The 22228-nt window shown below is 42.8% G+C and overlaps 1 protein-coding gene across 1 annotated transcript in view; it reads left to right on the forward strand.

Annotated features, from left to right (window-relative positions):
- The window catches only part of PRKAR1B (protein kinase cAMP-dependent type I regulatory subunit beta), a 93764-nt gene that overhangs the window by 67494 nt on the left and 4042 nt on the right, over positions 1-22228 (forward strand). Inside the window, exons 8-9 of the mRNA XM_059484288.1 lie at positions 3174-3234; positions 6655-6776. Of these exons, the coding sequence (XP_059340271.1) occupies positions 3174-3234; positions 6655-6776 (183 nt within the window). The remainder of the gene's footprint in view (positions 1-3173; positions 3235-6654; positions 6777-22228) is intronic.

A 22228-nucleotide genomic window follows, 5' to 3' on the forward strand; every position in this document is an offset into this window, starting at 1 on the left:
ATTATTTTTTAGCCCCATTTCTAATGTCTCCAGATCCCTTTTTTGTTATTTTCCTGCTCTGGTGAACTTTCAGCATCTCATAGTCTGTAAATGTTGGTACTGTCTTAATTGCTGCTGCTTCTGGGAGCTCCATGAAAATATTGCATGAGGACAGACCCAGCACATGTACCAGGGAATGCAGAGGTTGGCAACTCTGCAGAGGGCACCTGAAGGGTAGGAGAGGAGATTGTGATGCTGTTCATAGCTCTGGCCTCAGTAATTTGGGTAAAGCAACTAAAGAAAAGTGTAAAAAGGGCATCAGAAGTCAGAGGTGATGCTATGCTTTTGAGGGGATGAGAGAGGAATATCAGGCTGGCCAAAGTAGGTTGGAAGGAACTGAAGATGATCTTTAAGGTCTCTTCCAACCCAAGCCATTCTATGATCCTGTGTTCTCTCTCTGTTTCATGGGAGAAAAGATGCTTAATACCAAAGGAAATAAACACATGGTTGGTTGGCTGTAATTCCACTGCTGGGTTGTTTTCAGCTTGCACTACAGTACTGATCTCTCCAAATCCTTCCCCTCACTCTGCTTGTGAGAGCTGCAGCAGGAAAACACACTCAAATAAAGACAATGTGCATAAGGTTGAGCCAGGCTTCTCCTACCTGGAACTGAATTTGGGATTTGGTTGTGCCAACCTGGATCCAGCCTCAGATGCTCTGAAAAAGCAGAGGAAGCTCCTGTGCCTGCCTGGGCACCCTGAGGTGAAGCTGTACCACCCCAGGGGCTGCTGTTTGTGTCCTTGAAGAGAGAGGGAGGGAGGGATGGATGGAGCCATCCTGCAGGATGAGTCAGGAGCCATCAGCTGGGTCACCTTGGGGTTCAGTGCATGTGCTGGCAAACAGCAGCCCCAAGCCCCAGTCACTTGTTCTTCCCATGTTCTCCCTCAGCCCTGTGGGATCATTCTGATGGGATATTTAAGGCAGTGTAGCTATGCATTAAGAGGGGTTCTAGATAATATGGCAATACAGCACCTTTAATTAACTATTTCCACTTCAGTTTTGCTCTTGCACAGGTCTTCACTGTGGATTCTGTACTGCTGCCCTGGCTTAGTTTAGCCAAGACATAGCACACCTGTGTTCCTGTAGGAAGTGGTGGGCTCTTTCTGCCTGGGCCAGGTGGGATGGCTGCAATTCCCACCTTCCTGGGTCTTGTCTGCATCTCTAAATACTCAAAGCCGTCGTCAGGCATCACTTATGGCTGCTGATTACTGCTTCTTAAAATTCATCTGTGTCCGCAAGTCATTTAAAAAGCATTTTCCACATCTGTCCGTGGGTGTCCCAGCCCATCAAACTAAACCACCAATCTGGTTTTCCACAGCTGTCAATTTTGCTGCTCTCATTTCCACCCGATTGCAGGGAGGAAAGCAACAACTGCACAGTGTCCAGTTTTCCATTCTTTGTCTCCCAGCGAGCTGTCAGAAGCTGGCGTGGCTCGCAGAGCCTCCTGTGTTTGAAGTCCTCCACTTTTTTTTTTTTCTTCCTGGCACTTCAAATGCTGCCGGGGCCCCCCGAGGTTGAGCACCAAGTCAGTCAGACAGAGGGGTCAGAGCAGGGTGAGCGATGCTATCGCTGAGCACAACTGTCAGCACCAGCCCCGAGTTATGGCCGGGCTGCGCAGGGGAGCCTCGGGAGATGCTGCTGATCCACCTGGGAACAGGGGCAGCTCCTGCTGCTGCTGGGGCTCTTTGGGGGCAGGGCTACCCCAGGACAGGGGCACAAATGGGAGATGCCCCCAGAGGAGAGCACCTGGTGGCTCCTAGTTGGAGCCGGAGCCCATTGATGCTGCTGGAAGGATTCGCGGTACTTTGGAGATGCTGCTGGAAGGATTCGTGGTGCTCTGGGAGTTGTTGCAGCCCCACCTGCACCACATTTGTAGGAAGAGGGATGATATTTAATTCTTGAATACATCACCTAATCCCATTTTCATACCCAAATCACTTCTGAATGCTCTCACACCGGAGGGCAAAATGTTTCTTCTTTCACCTTCTCTATTCCCAGCATCCACATGTGGTCACTCAGAGGAGGAGGAGAAATAAAGAAATTACTTTTTCTATGGCAGACACTGACATTTGCTTCCATCCTCTCTGCCCAGTCTATGAATAAATGGCATCTTTGTTTTCCTTTTATTGAGGGGATCAATGTATCATCCTTGTGTTGTGCCTTGTAGATTTGAGTCGGAGGCACCAGGCAGCCTTTGACATCCCCAGGAAATCTGCCCAGGCAGGAGGGATTTGGGGTGTCACCAGTGTGGAACCAACTGCACTGGACAAGGCAGGCCCTGGAGTTCCTCTTTGGTACCTGGGAAGAATTTCTTTACAAGACTTTCATGTCACTGCAAAAGGAAATAAGGATGCATTCATTATTTTTGTTTTTCTATTGGTAAAATTTCATCATAATTATTCCAACATGAATCACCTTCAAAAAAGCATGCTGGAGCAGCTGCTTGTGGTTTCTGTCTTGCTGATCAAACACCATGTAAGGAGAAGGTGTCTTAGAAATTTATCACACAACAAAATCTTAGTAGAATGGGAATGACTGTGCTGGTGGCTGCACATACATTGATGGATTGTCTGCTCCCAAATGCTTAAATCTTGTTAAAATAATAATATGAATGGATTGCTCAGCATAACAATAGACACAACACTGTACAGGTTGTACAGTAGATACAACACTAATCTGGTTTACAGATAAACATTTGGCAATAAAGAGTTTTTAAGCTAAAAGGATGGGCTCTACAAGGGGCATATTTTAAGTTTTATCCTACTTTGTAATTACAAAGAGCCTCATTGGCAACTATATATGTGTTGAATTAGCTAAACAGTTAATTGATGAAGTTCAGGCTTTAAAAAGAATGCCTGTGAATGGATACAATTCATCTGCAGTGTCCAGTAACACCAGTGAAGTCAGTGAAATTACAGCAGGATTGAATTTGAGTCCTTCTGTCTTTGCTTATCAGCAATGCAACTTGCCCAGACATTTTATGGGGAAACGTTTGCCTGAGGCTGTTTACACTGGCTATGCTTAAGATTTGGAAAGGGAGGGGGGAAAAAAAAAGAAGGAGCAGCTGTAGGAAGAAATCACAAAAATACTTGTGTGTAATGTTCTTCTCCTTTTTCTCTCTCCTGTAATAACAGGGCAGCACTCTGAGGAAGCGGAAGATGTACGAAGAGTTCCTGAGCAAGGTCTCCATTTTGGGTCAGTTGCCCTCTGGAACTTGGCTGTTGGTTTCTCTGTTGTTCACGTTGGCAGGATGAGTTCTGATCTTTGATGGCACAATGAAAGGAGCAGTGCTCAGGCAGAAGGTCTCACACTGTGCTGTTTCTGAAGGAGTGAAAGTGTAAAGGGCCCTTTTTGTTTTTCTCGTTCTTTCCTGTGCGCTGCCCCTGTGTTTGCAGCGCTAAAGGTGGAGCAGGCACACACTGGTACTTTCAGTAGCTGCTGCTGAGTAAAGATCATGTGGATAGAGCAGAAAGCAGTGCAGAGATATGAATTTGTCATAAAGTCCAGTCACATCCTCCCAGGGAGCAGGTGAGAAGCTTTTTCCTGCAAGAATACAGTGTTTGTGTGCACGAAACAAACCAACCTTACAAAGCAAACTGGACTGATCTTTTTTCTTCTGTGCATTTTACAGGCCCTGTCTCACATTCTTAAAACATCTGTTTAGCTTCTTGTCCTTGGATTTTGTTTCCCTTTGATTAATGTGATAGCCACGAAATTTGGACATGTTCTTGATGGCCTTCAGTAGGAAAAACAACAAACCCATAATGCCTGACCAATCAATCACCATTAGGAGAACAAAAGCCTCTAATAAGGAGGACAGTGTTAGACAGTACAATGAGTTGTTGATTCTGTAGGAGAAACATCATGTTTTTGCTGGGACTGTTTGGAAAAAAACAGTTCAGGATTTATTTGCTATATAATTGAAGCATTTCTATTTCTGCTTAAAATTTTTCCAGTTTTTTTTTTGTTTATGATATTCACCTACCATTCAAACCGAGGTACCTGAAATATGAGAGTGTCTCAGTGAGAGTATACTTGAACCTTTGAGAGGTGCTATCCATGAGATTTTCAATTATATTTGTATGCTTAAAGTGAGGCCAAGTATGTTCTTGCTTATTAATGAAGTTTTCATAATTTAAAATCCTTCTTTTATGCTTAATTTAAATCTTCCTAAATTAAGAGCACAAATTATACCAAATTACATTGAATATTTAAAGAATAAAAGGAATCTGTGCACCTGCACTAATGAGGAGCAATTACAACAATGAGACATCTCAAAACAATTTCAGAGTAGAAAGGTTATTCAGAGATGTGCTTCCTTAAACACATTCCTTCATTGTGGTTTGCATTGTAATTAGAGCCTAATTTGTAGTGTGGCTTTTGAATCTTGGTTCAAAAAAAGAGGAAGAACTTTAAGATTTGAACTTTTTTTAAGTACAGAAAAGCAGTGAACAAAATAACACATCATTGCAGGAACGTGGAAATTTAGGTGAAATGTGTAAGGATCCCTTTGACATGTCTAAAAAGTGGATGACACCTGCAAAGCAGAAAGATATTTTAGAAATCTCAAAACGGCACTGAAAAGTCAACTTCACTTTATCCCTTGCTGTGGTCAGAACTCAGTGATTTCCTGGTGGAAAAACCCCTACCTGCTTCTTATGTTTCTTTTTTCCAGGGTCTGTCCAGTGTCTGGAATTAGCTGTATAATTGCAAGAGTCACTTTTTTTTTTTAAATCTAAGGATTTTTTTAGATTATCAGTAGTTGCTTATGAAAGAAATGATACTTTTAAATTTTTCTTCTGGAGTTTAATTAAATATAAAGTCTTGAATTGATATGTACAATTTAGGCATTGATGTAGTCTAATTTATCTGATGCTTCAACTCTGCAACTAAAACTTGTAGAATATTCTATATAATGATCTGTTTGCAAGATTTATTAACCAATGTATTGGTAGTGGTACAGTTCCCTTAGACAAAAGAGAGACACTTCGTGACTGGAGCTACAATTAGCTTTGAATTTTTTATAAAGGCAACTGAAGAAGAAGTTTCAAGAGGCTCTTTCTTTTCATTGTTACTTACTGAGTTCCTTAAAAAAAAAAAAAGAAAAGAAAAAGTCTTCTCTAGTCTGTATGAAAGAGTTTTATGCTTATTTTTAATCAAACAGAGCAGTTTTTGAATGGTGCATTGACAATATGGGCTTGGTCTTTGACATTAGTTCTTCTGTAGCAAAGGTCACAAACACACCAGGAAAGTGCTTTAGGTGGGGAAAATGTTAGAAACAATTAATTTCCCAAGCAGCAACAAGAAAGTGGCATAAAAACAGCTGACTGAAGCTGTGTCAGTCAGCCCCAAAATTACCTTTGGTGCTTTGAGCACTTTGGTCTGGTTTTGTTACCAGGCTCAGGGTGTTCTTTTGAGCTCAGCCAAAAGGCATTTTAACTCTAATGAACTTCCTTTTACCTTCACACAGTCCTTCTAAGCAATATTTTGGAAAAAAATTGGGAAACCAGAGTCTGATGGAATGGCACACATCTAATCCTGGTGTCAGAAACTGTATCTTGACATACATTAGTTCAATAATTCATAGTAAGTAGGAATCAGCAGAGCTCTGGGACATCAATTTCAGCCCAGCTTTTTGAGGCAGTGAAGGTTAAATCATCGTATTATCTGTTGCTTTTAATAACTCTTAAACCTGTAATTTTTCAGTCAAATCTGATCAAAGTACAAAAGTTCAAGTACAATTCACTCTCTAGAATTCTCATGCAAATGTGTGTTGGAGAGAGACCCAGGTGGCACCTCCTCCCTGAGGGCAGGAAAGGTGGAATCCATCCCTCAGCCAAGGCAGGGGAGGGCACTGGAACCCTGAGCAGCCCTGGATTTAAGATTTGAATGTGCAGGCTGTCCCTTTTCATGGTGGGGATCTGGGACAGGTGCAGGTGGGTGGTGAGGACCCCTATCACATGCTGCTTTTGCTCTGTTAACCCTAAACCAGACCCATCATTTTTAATTACAGAATTTTTAAAAGTTTTATAACATTTATCCTTTAAGTGGGGGAATGAAAAGGAAAACATTTTGCAGGCCATCCTTCTGGCAAATGAAGAAGAGGTGCCATTTCAAAATCCATAAACCTGGATGCCTCTGGCCTCCTGCTGCTGGTGCCACCAGGGTCTGGCCATTGGCTGTGGTGGTATCACCCATCCTTGAGATGGATCACTCACCCCAGAAATGGGAGCAGCTCAATGAAAACACTGCAGGACTTGTCCTGACGCCTGGTGAGGGAATCTCAGGTGCTCCCATATCTCCAGGCAGCTCCTCAGCTGCTGCAGGCCTTGGCAGTGCCAGGGCAGCACGGATCAGATCTCAGCAGTGAGGAACCAGAGCCAACTTCCCCTGTCCAACTCTTCAGATTGCTATCTGGGTGATTACTGATGGCTAAGACACAATGAATAAATACATTCATGTTTCCCAACTGAAGGTTCGTGCAAAGTGCCTGGATGAAAGAAATGTTTCTTTTATAACAGAACCAGGCACGGCAGAGCTGTCAGTTTAGATATGAATCTTCAGCCAAAGTTGGAGTGTTTTTATAATATAGCTTTATGATCTTCAATATTTTAGAGTCCCTGGACAAATGGGAGAGGCTGACAGTGGCTGATGCACTGGAACCTGTCCAGTTTGAAGATGGAGAAAAAATTGTTGTGCAGGGAGAGCCTGGTGATGACTTCTTCATTATTACAGAGGTAAGATTGGCAACATGATAAGCTCTGTCATTTCCTGGTAAAGATCAAGGCTTTGTATTAAAGACATTTGGGTTCAGTTCAGTCTCTTACTTCAGCATAAATCTAACTCCACTTAAACCAGGAGACCTACTCAAAATTCAAATGAATTCAGAGACCAGTTCCATGGAATTGTCTTAAGTGAGACAATCTCCTTTCCAGTAAACTGAAAATGCAGAATAATTTTGAGGTGTGTCTGGTGCCTTTACTGTTTGAAGGTTTGTTTACTGTGGGAGACTTTTCTAGTTCCAAATTTCTGATACTTCAGCAGGGCTGGTCAGCCACAGAGTGCATTGATCATTGTTCCCAAAGGGGCTTACAGGGAATATCACAAATGGACATCTGAAAACTGGAGCAGGAGACCTGATCAGAAAACGGATTATTTGTTCTTTGTTTTGCCTTAAACTCATTCCTAATGGCTGAGCCATCTTTTTGTTTACTCTGACACAGGCAGACAGATCTGTCAGGCAGCTGGAAATGCTGACATCTTTTGGGGAGATTATCTGACACTTCAGTTCCACCATCTCACTTCTGCAAACAGATGCTGGCAGGGTTTCCCCCCCTCTCTGACATAAATATTTGGATCCCTGCTATCTCACACAAGCACCAAGGCACTGTGATATAACAAGCTATAAAGAGGAATTAGAGACACTCAGACTGAATAACAGGAGAGCATTAGGATATGATTGTCTATGGATTGTGAGTGTTCCTGTGCAAATATACAGAGCAGAAATAGCCAATATAATAAAATAAACCAAATAACCAACATATGGCTGTGGTGACAGCTCCAGTGCACACACCTGCCAGGTGTTACATGACCAGCAGTGAGTTCCAGTGGTGGCACAGGAACTGGGAGGGAACTGGAACCCCTCAGAGCGGGAGAAGTTGGGTCAGAGGGGTCAGAAGCTGTCATGGTGCAGCCTTGGGATCCAGCTGTATGCACACAGAATGCAGCCCAGGCTTTGCTTTGCTTGCTCTTTATCTGTGGATTTTTGGACAGGTGCCTCTATACAAAGCAGCCAGAATTTGGTTGATAATCAATATCTGACATTTAAAATTCCATCCTTCCTTCCTCTTGAGTGTTGGAAATATGTATTTTATTTGTGAACATAGTTTTTCTACAATGCTCACAAAATTGTCAGTGCAAGTAACTGCATCTGTCTATCATACAGGGAGACAATTCAGGAACTTTAAATATCTGACAAGCAGTCTCCCATCAAAACAACAATGTTAGAATAAATGAGACTAGATATTAGATAGGGAATCTTTTTCATTAAGAAGATGTTTAGTATATGAGAAAAATTTAGGAAACAGAAGTTTTTCAGAAATACGGAGTTTTTATTGCTCCTAGTGTTTCTGAATGTGCTGTTATTCCTTGCAGCAGCAGGAGACTAGGAAAATTTAATTTTCTTAGCCATTGAATCCCATGTGGAAAATTGGCAGCTTGCTTAAGAGTTACCAAGGGCCTTTATTTTCCCCCTCTTGCTGAAACAGCTGTTAAGTCTTGAATGGGTAGAAAAGCATTAACACTGCATTCTGTAGAAAGTACCTGCTCACCTCACCCTTCACTGCAAATCTGACTTAGTTTCTTACTTTGGAAATTGCCTATATTTTTTACTTTAAAGAATGAACATCCAGTTTCAAATATTTCTTGTGCTGCAGCAGTATTTCTGCCTTCTCACACAGAGTTTAAGCTTTGTATTTTAAACGTGATTTTTACAGGAGTTCACATCTTTGATTTTAAGCTTTTCTGTAGGAAAAATTGCTGGAAGTCACCAGGAACACATTATTCTACAACCTGCTTAAAAGTAGTTTTGGCTGGTTTGTTGTCACAATATGTTGAAAAGCCATTAGCTTCTTTCATATGCTTTTTGATGTTTGTGGTCTTCTAATCCAAACCACTAGAAATGCAGCCAAGTTGTTTGGCTGCTGTGTATGCAGAAAACCATTTCATATATCACTAAAATGCAGCCTCCTTTGGAGCACAGCGTGTCCAGTACTACAAAGCTAACTTGGCCACATGATTTTTGGACAAGGTACTCATTTACCTTTTTATTTACTCATTTTACATTCCATGCAGCCCCAGTTGTGTCCTGGGCTGCTTCAAAAGCAGCGTGGCAGAAAGTCAGGGGAGGGGATGCTGCTGCTCTGCTCTGCTGTCTGTGTCCAGCTCTGGGGTCCCCTCCCTGAGATGATCACAGGGATGGAGCCCCTGTCCTGGGAGGAAAGGCAGAGAGGATTGGGATTGCTCAGCCTGCAGAGGAGAAGGCTCCAGGGTAACACAACTGTGCCCTTCCAGCACATGAAGGGAGCCTGCAGGAAAGATGGAGAGAATATTTGCCAGAGCCTGAAGTGGCAGGACAGGGGAATGGCTTCAAAAGAAAAGGAGCAGCTTTAGATTAGATATCAGGAAGAAATTCTCCCCTGTGAGGGTGGTGAGGCCCTGGCACAGGTTGCCAGAGAAATTGAGGCTGCCCCATCCCTGGAGGTGTTCAAGGCCAGGTTGGATGGGGTTTGGAGCAAGCTGAACTACTGGAAGGTGTCCCTGTCCATGGCAGAAGGTGGAACAAGATGAGCTTTAATGTCCCTTCCAACCCAAACCATTCTATGATTTATCATAACCATGATCATTCATATCATGCCTTAGACAAACCAATTATCACTTTATAAAGCTTTGGTGCATCCCAGATACTGGTTCCAAGTGGAATCTTGTGAATCCTACCATAAAAGCTTCTCGAGGCACCTAGGACTCACATATGGATTTAAAATTGTTGAACTTCATCAATTAGTCATTAATTTCTGGTTAGCCTGCCCTGCTGCCTTGCTCTGTGCCATCCCTTTGGGGCATTGTAAGGACATTGGTCCTGCCTAAGGACACAGCCTGTGAGTGGATTGGCACCTTCAGGATTTGCAGACTGAAGAGAAACCACTGAAACCTTTGGAAAGGGAGACAGATAGCCCCAGTGATGATCAGAAGAGCAATTCCTGCTTTAAACCAGGAATATCATCCTAGTTAGTGTGGATAAGTCGAGTTAGTCTCCCCCTTCTATCAAGAAAACACATTCACCTTTTCTCTCCATTTCTTACTATAACCTTTTTGTTATGGCTTTCTGTCCACCTTCCTACCTCCAGTGTTGCACATTTTATTTGGGGTGCAGGTTATTTGAGGTGCAGGCTGTGAGCATGGAAATGCTACAGTGCCTCTTGGAAAGCAAGGCTGCAGCAGGAGCTTAGCCAAATTATTATAATAACAGAAAATGTGCACAGGGAAGAATCACAGGAAACCAGAGCTTTTTAAGTTCACTGCTCACAAAGCTGTTTATGGTTCATTTTTTGCTAAAAAATCTAATGAGAAAAGTGTATACCCTGAGATTCCAGGACAGCTACAGTTTTTCTGCCATCCTAAATCTTCACAGGCACCAGTAAGATGTTTACTTGCAGTAGTTTGGGTTCTTTTCTGTTTAAATATCAAGCAGCCTTCAAAAAGATTTAGTTCTAATATTTAAAGATTGTGGGGTCTTTTTTCCCAGAGATAGAATTATTGTGATGTTTATACCAGGTTCCCTAATGTGAAGATAGAATCAGAAGTTAATGTCTGCTTATAAAAGCAAAGTAACGACTTCTGTGAGATTGATTTACTGCACTTGAAACTAGTAATTAAAAATAAAAACATACAAAAAGAAGCAGCCCTGCAGTTTCTGTATTTTCAGATATTTCCAGGTCTTACTTTCCCACTATGGTTTTCACACAACAAACTCGGGCTTTCCCAGACCAGACAGATGTGGAATGTATCTGCTGGATTCCAAGGTCATGGAATTATCCCATATGAGATTCCTGGCACAGAGGTGAAAAACTTTAAGCACCATGAAACAATTGTTGCCATAAAGAATTATACTTTGGCAAGCGTAAATCATAACAGATGTACGGTTTCTAACAAATAAATTTGCAGTTGTGTCGTGCCCTGCCACACTGTGTACCCAGCAGTGGGGAGGATTTATTCATCTGACTTCAGATAACGCAAATATTTTTAGCCAGCATTTTAAAGTGGTGGATGCAAAGGCATGTGAGCTTTGTGGAGTTAAAAGCCCCTTTAAATGAAACGCCAGTTGAACAGGGGCTGGTTTTATTCCCAACTTGTGCTTTGCCTCTGACTCCAGCTCAAACAGTAGTTCAAACCAGTGTAGTAGTGCTGTGAAACTGGAAAGAAAAGAGATTTTTGCTGTTGTCTAGGTTACTGGGAAAGGTAGCGACAATAGCATTAAAAGTAGCGGTTCTGATCATGTACCACTCTCTCAAGTTCAGCTTCCAGCTTGGCTGGGTGGCACAGTACCTCGAAGTCTGTGAGGCAGCTGCCAAAACCACCGTTCCATAAATCACCAAAGGGACCTGCAGCCTGCTGGGGTTTCCAGCTGCCAGCCCTGCCCTGTCCCATCCCTGGCATGGCTTGTCACGAGCCAGCGCTGTGTCCGGCGCACCCAGCCTGTCACGGGACTCACCCCCCGTGCCCAGGGACTCTCTGAGTCTCAGCTGCACTCTCAGAGCTTGCTGAGCTGCTGCCATATGGCCCTGATACTCATAAAGTTTGACATGGTTCAAGAAAAATGTGTGCACAGGCACACAAACGTGCGGAGGTGGAGGAGGAGAGAGCAGCAAAAGGGTTCTGACAGGGCCAGGGTGAGCCTGAGGAGCACAGCTTGTGGCTGCCCTTTAAGTGTACAGCCTGTCATCTGCTCCCAGGACAGGTTGGTTTAAAAAGAAAGCATGGAAATAAATCTGCATGAGAAGTAAAACATTTGCAATTAATAGCTGGTTGAGCTGCCCAGCAATCGCATGCAGCAGTCTAAAAATAAAAGACCTAAAAATAGAAGATAATTCACAGGAGACAATTCAAGGAGAAATGGACCCATGGTATCAAGGAGTTTGGCATTGGATTTTTGTTTTTAGCTTTAAAACCCAATATATTTAATTGCAAATTTGTGGTAAGTTACAGCGGGTACTCCTCTGCAATTCCTTTGTGGAAAGCACTTATAAAAATCTGGGATTTATATTCTTCCTTATTATCCTGCTGGTTAGAGAGGAGGGGCATGGTCAGGGCATCTGATTTTCAGTGTCACCTGTCCAGTCTTTGGGCAGAACATTGCCCTCCCTGTTTCTCCATCAGTGGGAACAATCCTAATGACACTTCTTAAAGGTGAGGAAAAGTTTAATGGGAAAAGGCATAAATACCTGTCGCTACTGAAACCAGGCAATGGGAATACCAGAATTGACAAATAAAAGAAAAAACCCCACTGATAGTGCAGAAGGCTGCCTTATTGAAATAAATGATTGAGATTAATTGGTAATGATCATTTTTCCAGCACTATCCTTGGCTGATCACATTGGAAACAGCCCAGTAGCCCTCAGTGGGGGCTGTTCCTTCCGTGCTGCTGTTGACATTTCAAGTCAGGGCCACAAACTGGCTCCGGTCTGGGCAGGATCCGCTGTGAGTTCTTGATGAGAGTGTACTTGAGATAGTGTCCTGTAGGTGAAATCAGTGTTTCCAGCCCTGCTGACACTCCTGGCACGCTCTGGAGCGTCTCTGCACAGATGCAGTTCAAAGCCTGTAGGTGGAACAGTGTTTGTAAACTCTTCCTGCCATGGTAACCTCGGAAGGGCACCTGGTCCTACACAGAATTGGGCCTTTCTGTAGGAAAACTCGACTCGAGTCTTAAATTACACAACGAGCATCTGAAGATTTATGATTTAAAAGCTCCTTAAGAAGGAAAAGAAAAAAAAAAAAAGAAAAAAGAAAAATAATAGCCCAATTGTTTCCTGCCCTAAATCGTTGCTCTTTGACATTCTAACCTAAGAGAGACCCCTTTGGCACCTACCCCTGCGACAGGCAGGGGAACTACAAAGTAAACTCCTTCCATAGGGATAATGAAGTCACTGCCTTAGGCACACTCTGCTATCACACCTGATAATCTCTTTAAAACACAGTACGATTAATTATTAATTAGGAAGATGAATGTTGTCTAGAAAAGGAGTTTCAAGGGCTACAAATCTGAACTGCTTAGTGTTACCAGGATTTTGTTGATACCGAAAATGTTTGTCAAAGGCAGTCTGCAGCGACTCCTAATGTACCCAATAAACAAAATATCCTGAATAAACAGAGCCAGCAGGCACCAGGGCTCTGTACTCTGCTTATTTTTAACTGCACAGACATTGTTTCCCACAGAGCTCTTACAGGAAGGGGACGCTCGATTTTCTTGACAGCACCCAGTTGTGCTGGGGCAGCAGCATTTCCACTGGCCCTGCTACAGAGTTCCTCTGTGCTCAGGATCCATTTTTAATGGCCAGCTGCCATCAAAGATGGAAAGTTGGGTGTGTGATTGGGTCCCATGCTGACAGGGATGGAGGTGAAGTGTTTTGCTGAGTCAAAGAGACTTAAATGTCAGCTAAGTCCTGCTCTTGTTAAACTCAGTTTAACTTCCATGGGCAGTGGGTCAGGCTGCATATCCATGGGATAATGTTTCATAGGAAGCAAATGGCTGCTCCCTTTCTTCTTCCCAGCCATGGAGGACCTGTCAGTGACTGCAGCTTTTGCCCTTTCCTTCCAACCCTTTCTCCAGCCCCACCAATAACCACTGCAGTGCAGTCACCTCTGGTGAATTCTGCAGAACCTCAGAAGTGATGTACGAGGGAGCATTTTCCTAACAACTTTGTGAAATTTCACATTAGCCACTATTTCTAGTCTATTTTAAAGCTTTGCAGATTTCGTTCCTCATTTGTGGCAGAAACCAGGACAACTGTATGTAAATGCCTTGAGTTGCTATGAACCCAGAGAGTGGAGAATAATATATAATAGTTTAAAAATGTACAGTTAAAAAATACTGTCAAACCCAGTCATGACTCAATCTTGAGTCCACAACCAGAATTAAGTCCTCTTGCTTCATCCTTCAGCAAGACCATTAATGTCACATAGCTTTTATATTAAGAAAATGATTACTTTTGGAAAAGAGGTCTGATGGAAATGAAAACAGTGTAAAAGCAACGTGCACAGGCAATAGTTTGTGATGGAAAAGAGTTTTCACCTGGATTTGGCCCCTCCATATGCTATGAGATAAATAATTTTATAATTAAATAATTTTAAGGGTTTTAATAGTTATGGTCTATATTACATGTAAGCTTTTAACCAACTCATTCCTCTTTACCTGCATGAACATCTCATGAAGGTCACAGGGTTTTTATTCTCACCACATCTTCTGATGAGCTGTGTGAACCAACCTCCATGTTGCATGATCTAAAGCAGAGGGCACAAAAATTGGGATAGTTCTTCATTCCTGAAAAATCAATTGATGGGAATTACGCACCTTGAAGGACCTTCATGATTTTGTTGATGTAAGGTCTAAGGCAGAGAAACAGTGGGAGCTGTGGACAGCACCCCATCATTAATGGGCCATCCTTATTCCTTTAGGTTAAACCTTACCACCCAAAAATGATGGGTATTATTTTGTACTGCAGGTTCTGTGGAAGTCCCTTGCACTTTATATTGGCAGAAACATGTTGATTTCTTCCCTTGTTTTTATAGAAAGGTCTCTTTCATAAATCAAAGGCTGGCAAATAATAAGAATCCAAGATTGTTTACTGGCTAAAGGAATATTTGCAGTGTCTTTGGCTACATAGTTCAAAGGATTTGTCTTCTTTTGGAAAGTAGCCCTAGAACTGCTGATCCTTAGCTCTAACATGAAAGCTGTCCCAGGAATGATGCTATCAGCAGTCCCTGAGGGCTGAAATGGCAGCTGAGGAGTGATGTGCTGGTGGTCTTCCAGGACACTGGGAGTGAGGACATTGCTTATGCCAGCACCCCTGTGTACACACAGGACCTGCTGTGTTACTCTGTCTTTGGGATATTGATAAATCTACATCTTGAAGCACAATTCCCAGGAGGATGCAGTGCAGCCATACTGCTCCCAAAGGCTTAAAAGTCGTTTTCCCAGCCTCTTTTTGCACATGCTATACCCAGCATAAAATAAAATGTATGAATGTTTCCCCGGTTCACTTTTGACATGACAACTTGTGTAGGAGTCTCCAGTCTCATTCAGCTGTAATTTAAAACATCTGATTTGTAAACCCATAAAACTGAAGTTTATGCTGGAATGACAGACACACCCTGGCCCTGTACCACTATGGGATATGTGGAAATCAGGGAAATCAGGGAAATTATTTGGTGGGCAGAGAAGGAAACCCCAAAGTTAGTAATTGGCAGTTTCATTCTTAATATATGCATGCCCCATTTGAATTTGCATAAAAATCAGAGTGCAAGATTTTCTCTGTATTCAAAGCAGCCTGTGACTTCTCCCTGAGCTAATACCAACTTTAGGGTATGGTTGGTGCTCTTCATCCTGTCCAGAAGTGTTTTCCTACAGTCTGCAAAAGCATTGGAGGTTCACAGGGGATGAAAAGCCTCTCCATTGGAGTAAGGAGAGCAGCACAGGATGTTTACCCCTCAAGGTTTTCAGGATCCCTGTAAGCTCCTTTGGCGCTGGAGCCTGAGCTCACAAGCCCTGATTCAAAGCACTTAGTCAAGGTGAACAAGAACTTTATGGCCCCAGGCATGTTAAATCTGAACTGACATTAAAGACATCTGCTGTGTCAGGAGCTGGGAGCTTCTCTGTCTTCAAGCAAAAACACTGCAGTGTAAACAAGACCTGAAATATGGTGGTGCTCAGCCTAGAGGAAGAGAAATGGAGAACTTCCCAGTCCCTGCTGGAGTTCATCCCTTTCTCTGGATCATGTTAAATATGTTCCTTAGTCCCTGCTCTGCAAAGATATCATTGAGTTGACTGCAGATTTGCTGCAAGAATATAGCCCTTAGGGCTCCTTCATTAGCTGTGCAGTGTGGATTTTCTGGAGCATGCAAGACACTTCTCAGTGTGCTCCAGGATGAGCCAATTTTGAGTTTGTGAGGCTTTTTCTTCTGAATTTCAGAATTTGGTCCTTTGAACACACAAGATTCACTAACTGAAAGGACTCAAAGAGATTTTTCCATGGGGGATTTTACAGATCTCTGTGATAAACTCTCTTCTCTCCTTCCTCCAGTTTACTCCAAGTTTTATTTCTTGCTCAGAAGCTGCTGCCCTTGCTGGCCACAGCTGCTCTCCCAACCCTGGTCACAGCATTAGTTATGAGACTTTAATGACAATGTCTGCCTCAGCCTTTTGCTTGGTCTGGTTACTTCAGCATCTACAGAATGTTTTCACAAAGAAGCAGATGGTGGTAGGAGTAATTGGGCCGTAAAACAGCATTAACAGCTAAAAACGATTTTCACCAGAAAGGATTCTGCGGGCAGGGTGAGGGAGGTTCAGCTCTGTTTTCGTGTTTTCTCTCCCATACATTCACCCCTGCCCTGGCTGTAGGTGGTAGCTCTCTGCTTGCAGGAGATGAGCCCTGTCAGGTCAGTCACAAATATGAACAGTTGATGAATAACCCATTATAAAGTCACTTTTATGTTGACTCAGTGGACGTTTCCTGGCTTCAGAGAGAGGCAAGATAATGGCTAGCTTTGTAGAAAGAAAGAATCTCTAAAATGCAACATTTTTTTCCCTTTGTGACTTTTATTGCTTTGTACACTGACATGTCTGAGGGAGGAAAACAGGGCCTTGTTGCCAATAATCCACAGTGCTTGGCACAGACGGTCTTAAAAATCTGGCACTGGGATGAATATTAATTCAGTTGTTTTCCCACAGAAGCTACTGATTAGTCAAGGCCAAGTATCCCTGAGATGATTCATTAAAACCAACATCTGAGCCCACCTTTACTGAGTAGCTCTGCTTCTTGTCACCCCTTCAACAGGTGACTGAATGTGTAATGGAAGGCGCGACCAAAATCCCAGAACAGAATAAAGATAAAAATGCAGAGGAGCCCCAAGGGCTGTGGTGCAATGGCTTCCCAGCTTTGTGGGCATGGAGCCAGGACAACTAGCCAAGGGGGATCACACCCCAGGCAAGGGGCTCCTCCCATGTCTCAGAGCTGGTATCCTTATTCCTCTGTCACCATCCCTTCGCTCTCAGGCTTCCCAGTCCCATTGGCAACTGGTGGTTTGAAGAAGTGTGGCGCTACTGTGGCAGAGCTGCTGTGGTGTCCCTCTGTCTGATGATGGGGGATGATGATGATGATGAAGTCATGAGTCCCCCAGCATGTGGATATGCCTCTACTGGACACCTGTGTGGTCTAGCTTGATGGTAGCTTGGCTGCTGTGGCTCAAAGGCAAGAATCTAAAGTCAATATATACTACAAAACTTAAAGTTTTGCTCCTGTAAAGTCTTTCAACAGGAAAAGCTTAACAAAACAAGAAATCCCATTTTTTACTTTGTGCAAAACTTATTTTATTTCACCTGAGTATTGCAGAGGTCTCCATGCACAAAGCAAATTGCAGCTTGTACAATTTCTTTTGGCTTGTCACTGTGCTTACTGGTCTCTTTCTGTCTGAATCTTGACTTCTTCCATTTAATAACAGCATTTCTTTTATCTCAAGAGGAATACAAAGGTACAGCACAGGTTTAATGCAGGCTGCATCAAAGAAACACTGAAGGGAAAGATTGTCTGAGGTAATGCAGTAGGAGGATGAACAAAACGACTGAAAAGGTCTTCCCGTGTCAGACATCTATGATTTTAAATACTGAACGATCAAGACAAAGGCATTTCCTGGTGATTAATGATGGGCTGGGTGTAGTCATGTCTGGGCCTTAACCCTGGCCTCCTGTATATCCCTAGGAAATGCCCTGTGGCTTAGTTCTTTCTGCTGTTTTAAGCTACACTTGGCTTATGATTGATTGTCGTCTTTAAAAGTACCTAAATGTTTGTGGCTATTTTGGTGACTGCTCTAGACAGCTTTGTTCCTCTCTGCCGGGTCTGGGTGTTATTCCTAAACCCATAGTCCCAAACTAATATAAACATGTCTGAATAGCAGAGAGCTGGGAAAACTCCAGGCACATGTAGGGCAGTTTGGTGCAGGTGTGATATTAAACACACAGCAGCCTGCAGGTTGTTTGATATCAGTGGTGGCTGCAGAGATGATGTCCAGGACCTCTGCCAGCTGGGCAGTGACAGGTGCTTTCCATCTCTGCTAAAATTTGATGTGCTGTTGAGAATGATGGCCAATAAGATGAATGTTGTATTGACAATTTGGTGATGATCACTGACAGTGTAAAAGTGATTTTGGCAGCACTGCTCTCTTAAGGAGACCAACTGAGTATCAGGGTGCAGAGCTTGTAACTTTAACATTGCCTTTAGAGCTCCTTTGACCTTGCATTAATAATCCTAACCCCATTCCCAATGTGCTGGCTTCCTAAAAATCTCATTAAATCAGTGCAACTCCAAATGTACTAAATCACAATCAAATTAAAAAAGCTGGATGTGTAAAATGTTGCACATTTGTTCTCAAAAGCTCTCAGCAGCTCATTACCTTGGGCATTGCCTTGTGCTGTACTTATAGTGAGTTCTAATGGAAGCAGAAAAGAACTGACTTGCTTGAGATAAGCAAAGCAAACTGCCACCACTTCTCCTGTCAGTGAAAACCTGGGGCTGCTCTGGCAGCCTGTTCCCACCATCAAAACTGGCTCATCAGGAGGGATAGCCAAGAAGGGAGAGTTGTCCAAACTGGACCAAATTTGCTTTAGGTTTCACATCAGACAACTGAACTGATTTATATGATCCTTTTTTGAAGTGGAGGGTGAAGCATTGGCTGACAGGTCTCCCAGATTCACCAGGCAATCACTGTTTCATAGAAACATAGAATGTTCCAGCTCCCAGGAATTTCCAGGAAATTTTGAGCTTTTGGCTCTCCTTAAGTTAATGATTTGGAGATGCTCTAGGAAGCAGATATGATTGAATAAGATGCAACTTAATATGGTTGTAGCTGTTATAATATGAGAACATGGCCCAGACAGTGTTTGTAGACAGGTGAATGGTGGATTTTTTTAGATTTACCTGGGGAAATAGGCAACCTGAAGATAGACATGTGCCCGAGAGCTCTCATCCCTTTTTCTAGCTCTGCTTGTTGATCTAATAAAATATATTACTTCTACAAACTCCATCTTGCCTGCAATTAAATGAAATCCTCCCAGAATCATGCTGTTTGACAGATCTTTTCATTCATTTCAGACCCACTGCACCTCCATCCAGTGCCTCTGCTCCGCCATGGGAGCAGCAGCGTGTTGTGCCACAGCACAGCCCCTTCCTTCTCCTTTTGTAGTAACTCTGCAATGATTTAATAGCAACACATTAATGAGGATTTGTGTGGCTGTGGAGTGAGGGGAAACTTATCTTTTGAACGTGTGAATTATGGAGTGTGCGGGTTAACATAGTGAGAAAGAGCAAAGATGTGTTCAGAGCTGCCGTTGATGGAGGTAATGGCAATTGCAGATGATCAGCCTGACCTTTCCATCTCTCACTCCATACACTGCACTGCCCTTTGTGCTGGGTGGTGCAGAGGAAAATAAAATAGGCTAGAAAAACTTTCTAAGCTCAAAACTAGGATAAAAATGGCACATTTTGAGGCCATGGGGGAAAAACGTTGCATGTGCTTTTTTAGCAAAAGCAGTGAGTAAAAAAATTATGAAATAAAACTGGAGATATTAAGTAGTAACTTTCTGATTATGAAAATTGAAGTTATTTTCTTATAATTTCAATAATGTCTTCTTTTTTATAATTATCCTTTATCCCAGATGGAGCCTCACTATATTTTTTATTGATGGCTATATCATTAAAATAGGTGGTTAGACCAACAAAACCAAACAATCAGTATGACTGACTTTTAAACCAAAAAAGTTTCTAAATTAGTGGAGTTTCTCATCCCACCCCCTGCCCCTGGTGAAGCCCATCCTGTACTGCCTGTCCAGCCCAGGGGGAACACATTTTGCCTAGTGCTGCCTGGGAGTGATCCCATCTGATCCACTGAGCTGGAATAGAGGAAAAAAAATACAGGATTTCAGTTTTTAGCACCATGAATCATACTTGCCTTTTGTAGCCAGGCTCTTTAGGCCAACTGCTGGCTGCAGGATTCATGGTTAAATATAAAACCAGGGCTCCTGAAGCTATTAGTGTTTGTAAGTACCTGCAGGATAAGCCTGGGAATCCCAGTGTTGATCCAGATGGGCCACACTAGAATGTCTCCCTCATCTATCTGTAGAATCTGAGAGTTTAAAAGTGAAACATCTATCAAAATCTCATTACTTTGGAGACGATGGGAACTCATGGATTATAAACCTTAATTTATTTTTTATATCTTAAATCATGGTGCCATATCTAAGGCATAAATTTTTGCAAAACAAACTGCTGAAGCATTTGGAAGGAGTTGAATAAACACTCCCAGCAGTGCTGTGGAGCAGTGCCAGAGGGAGCAGGCAGGTGCGTGGGGTGAGGATGGCAGAGAGGTGCTGATGGCACAGTGCTTTGGGAACTCCCACTCTTGTTGTTTTTGCAATTGGAGGCTTGTATTTACTCAGAGGAGAGGAGAGAAGGTTAATGCTATCAGTTTCTGGGAATACAGGCACTCCCCAGTGACTGAAAGGGAATATTCCTGGATCCCCCAAAGACCATAATTTCACTCCCAAGTGTCTGCTAGCAGAAAGACATGCCTGTCTGCCTTCAGTTTAATATCATCACAGAGGGCTGATTTATTTTATGGTGTTAACCCTCCTGACAGCCTTCGAGCTTGTGCTCTGTAGGGTTTGCTTGGTGGTGTAGGCTGAATGGGTATCAGTGTACCAGGCAGCATTTTAAGTTGAGCAGCACTAAGCAGCCTGATCCTGCAAATCTAGGATCATGCAGCTTGTTTCAGAGATTCATCTTGCCAAGTTTTGTGTGTCATTTAAGGAGAAGTCTTTCCCATAGAGCAAAAATGCATTTGGGAGTGACAGTGATGAGCTCCTGAACCCTTGTTAGATAATGCCCTTACCTCCTGGGACAGGGCCCAGAGAATTTATTCAGTCCTATCATTTGTGGGAGGTAGGAGATCCTAAAGCACAAGAAGGACAAAAAACCCAAAAACTCTATCACAAGTATGTGACAAGTAAAATGAAGTTAAAAACAGCCACAAAACTTGGGATGAGGGCAAGGGTAGGGGTCAAAACTGAATTCATGAAAACTTTATCAGATATATGGGTAATGAAGGACTGCTTCTGTAGTATTTTATTCTGTAATATTTTATTCTGCATTATTTTATTTTGTAATATTTTATTTTGTTCTTTATTTTATTCTGTAATATTTTATTTTGTTCTTTATTATTTTATTTCTGTGTTATTTTTGCCCCATTTCCACTGTTTGCCTACAACTGGACTCCTCCTCTACTACAGTCAGAATAGTGCTGATTCCAGAGATAAGAGACACAAAGTGAAGGTGATACAGACAGGCAATTATAAAAACATCTTCTTTGTTTCCTGGGGTGGGCAGCCTTCCCCTGAAGGTCACTCTGACAATGTTCCAGGATGTACTTGTGGAGCTGGTGGCTGCTGCAGCAGGGGCCAAGCAGTGTAATCAGAGCTGACATCTGGGTGCTCTCTGTCAGGGCTTCAGGAAGCTTGTTTTGCTCTGAGATAGACCTGCTCTCACTGGGCAAGGGGAAAAGCCTGTGTGACTGTTAAAACAAGAGTGGAAAAAAGATGGATCTGGAATATGCATTGCTTTATCCTGCCAAGCCAAGTGTTTATTGTGGAGGCCAGACACATCTGTCCTTCTCCAGCAGATATGGTGTTTCTTGGATTAAAAAGGCTGACTGTAGTGGAACAGTGGAAGAAATTGCTTCAGAAGGCTGACTTATTGGAGTCCTATATCACATGGACCCTGTCAGAAAAATATTAGCCACAATAAAGGCTGACACTCAGGGAGATGAAAGCAATATTGCTTGATACTGTAATTACCTTTATAGCAATGTGCTGAAGGTGAGCAGTGGGGAATTGAGTCCTTTCTTCATTTGACCTGGGTGGTCACTGTGATTACTTCAGGGACTTCTTTTTGTTTTATGTAATAAAACATCTGTAATAAAAGATTTTTTAAAAGATGAGTTTTGGGAAAGGAACTGGAGACATGGATTGCAGGCAGCTATTTGGGTCAAGGGGTTCAGTTTTTGCCAGGCTGCAGATGGAGATGAGAGGAGGACAAGGGCTGGAAGTGACTCTGAAGCTGAATCCATCTACATTGTACAAGCCATGAGAACAGCATCAATTTACTGAGCTGCACCTGATCCAAAGTTTGGCAAGAGAGGGATGGATGCAGGCATCGTTCCCTGTGTGGGGTATTTCTGAGAATGCTGCTTGTGAATTTGGGTCTGCCCTGAAAGCTGCTGCAAGTGTGAATAGCAACGCTCATCACACTATCTCTGCATTTTTATGCCCTTGCAGATTTACTGGAAGATCTTGGGAAACTGCAGTGTTGGT

This window comes from Ammospiza nelsoni, chromosome 17, assembly GCF_027579445.1.
Source record: "Ammospiza nelsoni isolate bAmmNel1 chromosome 17, bAmmNel1.pri, whole genome shotgun sequence".
NCBI lineage: Eukaryota > Metazoa > Chordata > Aves > Passeriformes > Passerellidae > Ammospiza > Ammospiza nelsoni.